At 37.8% G+C, this 5,374-nt stretch overlaps 1 protein-coding gene across 3 annotated transcripts in view; it reads left to right on the top strand.

Moving 5' to 3' along the window:
• Positions 1–775: 775 nt before the first annotated feature.
• ap (apterous) overlaps positions 776–5,374 on the top strand; it is a 28,400-nt gene continuing 23,801 nt past the window's right edge. For all 3 annotated transcript variants that reach the window (XM_089262595.1, XM_018104280.3, XM_018104279.3), the window contains exon 1: positions 776–2,313. Coding sequence is in view for 2 of the 3 variants with exons in the window: in XM_018104280.3 (XP_017959769.1) it covers positions 2,275–2,313 (39 nt within the window). In the remaining variant the exon portion in view is untranslated. The remainder of the gene's footprint in view (positions 2,314–5,374) is intronic.

Genomic DNA, 5,374 nt, shown 5'->3' with positions numbered 1-5,374 from the left:
ACACACTCACACAAAATACAGCACCCAATAAGAACAACAACAACAACAACAACAACAGCAGCAACGACAAGCAACGTCTTCTTACTTGTGTAGCAAAAGGCAGCCAGCAGCGAACATCTTTTGCGAGCGAGCGCAAAATTCCTGTCATGGGGTCTCCAAGTGATGCCACAATCGGCGGCGACGGCGGCTGCTGCCACCGCTGCCACAGCCGTTGTCGCTGTCGCTGTTGCTGTTGCTGTTGCTGTTGCTGCTTCTTCTGCTGTTGCATTATTCATGTTTGGCAGCCAGCCATCGTGTGCCCCCCGTTCTTCTCGGCAACCCGACTCCCCCCGCCCCGACGTAACGCCTCTTCCAACTCTCTCCAACAAGGGGCTGCCGAGTCAATACTGCTGACTGACTCTGCAACTGACGACAAAAACACCACGCCCTCAAAACGCCACTTGCCGCATGCGTGCGAGCGAGAAAGTCATACAAACACAAATCAGCTGAGAGCGCCGCCATTTGCTGCGTAAATCCAGCGAGAGAGCGACGGGCAACAGAGAGCGAGCGAGCGAGAGCGAGAGAGAGACAGAGAGAGCAAAAGCGCATAGCACACAGCCAGACAAGCGCAAGCGAGAGGCCGCTATAGGTGGTGGGTTTTTGTTTTTTTTTTTTGTTTTTTCTTCTTTTGTTGTTTGTTTGTGTTTTGACTCGCTGCTGCCTCTGCCACGGCTGCTGGCGCTGGCGCTGGCTGCGAACGAGCGCCGTCTCAGAGCTAGAGCTTGTGAATTCGCTGCAGGCACAAACACACAGTAATACGCCGCTACGCTGACTGGTTGTCTGCGCGGATGTTTCTCTCTGTACAAAAAATCGAATCGCAGCGAGCGACGCAGCACGAACAAACGAACGTCGGAATCAGAATCGGAGTTGGAGTCGGAGTCGGAGTCGGTGTCGATGTCGGTGTCGGAATCGACCTTTTCTTGCCCAATATAACATACGCGAGTTTTGTCGCCGCAGTTTGCTAACGCGTGGCAACAACAACAGTCGACGCTGATACGTTGAACGTCGCTCGGCATTTTCGTTTGTTTTTTATACACATATACAACAGCAACGATAACAACAACAACAACCACAACGACAACAACAGTTTCTAATAAAAAGAAAGAAAATATAAATTGAATTGTGTTGTATTCGCCTCGTTTTTGTGTTTGCCGCGGGCGTAACCTTTAAACTCGCCTTGATTACACTTACAACATTTCGCCGTCGGTTTCTCTGTGTGAATTTCATTCGTTTGGCTTCGATCTTAATTCGCGGCACACCGACTATCAATAGCAGCAGCTGCTGCTGCTGTCGCTGCTGCCGTCCAACGTCAAAATCTTCTTCATTTAGTTATCATCAGCACAAGGCGCATCCGCTCAACTTCTAATGCCTTATCAGTAGCACGGATCTCTGTTTGCTGCTGACGCTGCTGCTGCTGCTGCCGCTGCCGCTGCCGTTGCTGCTGCTGCTGCCGTCGTAGGGAACACACATAGAGACTGAAAGACCTTTTCCTTACCACTCAATTTACAGTGAGTGCCATTCCACGCGCTGTCTCGTAAATTAATGTCATAAATTAATTTCGGGCACCGGTGTCGTCTAAATACATATATATACAAACATACATACATATATTCGGGAGTTTCGTTAAACCGTAGTCCGTGTCGGCCTATAAAACGTCAAGAAAAAAAGTCAACATTACCTGCCGCAGCAAGTGTGTGTGCGTCTATGCGCGAGTGTGTGTGTGTGTGTGTGTCTGTATGTGCGTCACCTAAAACCCAAATGTTCCTTAAATTACCTTCAAGCTGAAAATGAATACGAATTCATAATAAATAAAGCCAATTATATATATATATTATAAATATATATTATATACGAAGTGAAATAAAAATATATCACATATAATTTATATAGAAAGTTTTTCCTTGCTGACGTAAAAATGTTCAATCAATAAATTTGATGTTTTCATATTCATAAATTCATAAATTTTTGCACAAAAAAGAAAAGAAACAAATCGAAGCAATGCGCATAAATTCTGCAAACATCTATACAAAATTACTGGATTAAACAGGACCAAAATAGCCTTTTTGCAATTGCCTTGCGATCAGTCGCTGCACCACCACCAACAACAACAACAATAATCAGGATACAACAACACATAGCGCAACAACCTACAAATTTCAACAATAACAACAAGCACACACCAGACAGACATCATCATCGTTGGAAATAGACCTCGTGTCATTCCAAAAGACGCACATGGGCGTCTGCACCGAGGAGCGCCCTGTGATGCATTGGGTAAGCTATCGATCAGCTAATCAAAAATCGATAATGCAATATCCAATAGTAGAGTAGAAGATGTAGGTGGGTTAATAAGTAAAGCCAAGCCAAAGCTTACAGGTTCTTTAGCCAACTTACTGTCTGTTCATATGTTATCGATAAGTCACAATTTATTGATATAAGTTTTAACATAGACTCAAGAGATCAGTAGCAGCTAGGGCAATATTGCTAACTGCACTAATTGAAATTTAATATCATTTTGCAAGATAACATTTTAATCGATAGAACAGAAAATCGATAAGTCAATATAAATATTTCAAAAAATGTATATAACTATTCTACCACTTACCATGATCCACCTCCAACAAGCATATTTTCAAATGTAGGCCTGGAAATCTGCAATAGATCGATAAATGGATATATTAATACCATGCTGAAATAAAGGAGCTATTTCAAAATTCATGTTTTATAATAAGCATGAACGAACAGGCAAAGATATGTATATAGCATTATATAAATATAAAAACTCAAATAAATCGATAAACATCGATAAGTCAGTAAACTGATAAAAATTTTCATTTAGCTGATTAGTTTAGAGACACTTTCTAGCTAGAAATTTTGAATGATCATTGAAATGCACAGCTAAATTCACATCTCCAACTCTGCCCCTTGAATATTCCCCAAAATCGATAATTCAGAACGACTCCCCTTTTAACGATAGACTGACCTTAAAGTATTCTCGACAAATTTCTAAAACGTTTCTGTTTCGGATTTCCACACGCTCAACCAAATCAAAATTGGTTTGAGTCAGCATCAACATCAGCCGCATTCAGGTCTATGGTCGCTGATTAATTTGTGATTTATCTCGAGCTCGGGTTACAAATGTTATCAATGCCAGACCAAAAGCTACGACTCCTATCGATCCGCAGAGACAGCCGCAGCGACTGAAGCGGAGACAGCAGCGAGACTTCGAGCAATCGAAGCGCATTTAGCGATAAGAAAACCCCCTTGTGCATTTGGTTTTCAGTGACAACGCAACAGATCATGAATTGACTTTAAGTATGCTCTCTCTCTCTCTCTTTCTCTCTCTGTGTCTGCCTCTTTGACTATTCCTCTTGTTGTTGTCATGGATCGATAACAAAATCAGTTGCCAACAATCAGTAGGAAAGAGCTTCCTTACAGCTTATGCTATGTAGATTGTAGATATTTGTTTTCTATAGATATTTGGCTTCGCGATAAGAGGAAAAAATTTTGCTCAGGCAAATATTAAGTATACGACGAGTTGAACAAGATTCAAATTAAAAGAATTTTCAATGGAATAATATTTCTTTGATTTCTTTTGAATGCTTAAAGTAATCAACTTTGATAGTACTTAGTTTCTATATGTTGCTTTACACGCTCATCCAGCTGCGTCCAGCTATAGACCGATGATTTGTTGTTTATATTTTACTTTGCACAAAACTTTTGATTACCAAAATTATATTTTTTGGTAGAAATTATTTGCATAATATTCTTACAAAGAAATTCTTTTTAATTCAACTATCAATTGCTATTTTATATATATTTATACTTTTACATAACTAGAAAAACGCCTATTCAGTTAGGTATATTATACATATGTGTACGCTCTCTAGCCATGCATAATGAACTATCAATAAAGAAACAACATAGAGAAGAAGACAGCCGAGTCAAAAGGCTTACATGATATGCGCTTTATAATTCATAATCGGTTTAAGCGCAGAATTTACAGCGTGACTTGCTTTATAGGAATAAATAAAAGCAGGTAAAGAATGTTACGGCTAAATATGTTTGACAGTTTTTGTTTTTATACACGTTCATGAAGTGAGAAAAGAGTACATTGGTTTTATAAAACTTCCGTCTAAAGATTTGGCAGTTTATATAGGAATGTATGTATGTATGCTTACGATAGATATTTCCATTAGGTTTCTACAAATTACTGTTAACCTTTCGCGCCGATTGCTTAAATGTTGAATATTGTAAAAACCTTTGCGATGACTGATAAAACAAAATTTATTATTAGCGCTTTATTAAAGACCGTCGGCTGTGATGAACCGCAATGTTTTACATGATTTTCATTTCTTTTTATTGCAATTTGAATCTAGGCTCAAGTACAAATTAATTCTTTAAAAAAGAATGTAATCAAAGCAAATAAATAAAAATAAAACTACATCAGAAATTTGTTATTGATAATCGTTGTCAAAGCAATATATTCTCAATATAGCTTGAATACATGTGTATACATATGTATATATACTCCAAATTCTCTTCTCTATTAATCGAAATGTCTTACTGTAAATCAGAATCTATCTAGAAAATCCGAATCTTAAAATAATAGTTTGTTTCTTCTTTCGCATGAACAAAGCAGAAATTTTTTTTCTGTTTTAAATAGCTTTTATAAAATAGCACACTAAGATAAATCAAGCTTTAGTTTTGAGTCAATATTAATGAAACAATTAACTCGCATTATAAGGGTATTTGCGAGTCGATTATTGCCCTATAAACCCCAGTTACTTGCTATTTTATTATTATTACAATGAATTCAAAATATCACTCTTGATGATCTTAAATAGCTAAAAATAACATTGGAAAAATGTAAGTTTTATATAAAAATTCAGCTACTTTGATATTTCTATTGCTATTACAACAGCTCAAGTATTCAGTGTTATCCCTCAACAAAAATGTACAAAAGAAGTTTCTGCCTTACGTCTTTTATCTACCCGAATTGTAGTAACTATTTATTTTTCTGTTCGGCATATCTTCCCATTTTGAGACACGCTTCAGGCAACAAATCAAGCCATCAAGTTGCACAAAAAGTAGATATATAAGAAGCTGCCGTTGGCTATAAGAAATGTGGTTAGCCCATTTTAGTTGGGGTATTATGTATGTAGTTGACCAAAAAAAAAATCGAAAAAAAAAAATGTTGAAATATTGCCAACTAAAAATGGCAGACTGCAAAATGTTGCGTTTTGTGTTTACCCCCAAAGGTAAAAACCGATGTCTGACCAAACATAGTTGAAAAAAAAAAAAAAAATAAAAAAAAAAAACGAACATCAAATAG

Source organism: Drosophila navojoa, chromosome 5 (assembly GCF_054131105.1).
Source record: "Drosophila navojoa isolate 15081-1374.11 chromosome 5, UAZ_NAV_1.0, whole genome shotgun sequence".
In the NCBI taxonomy this organism is placed as follows: Eukaryota; Metazoa; Arthropoda; class Insecta; order Diptera; family Drosophilidae; genus Drosophila; species Drosophila navojoa.
This window is presented reverse-complemented; position numbering and strand designations above follow the sequence as displayed.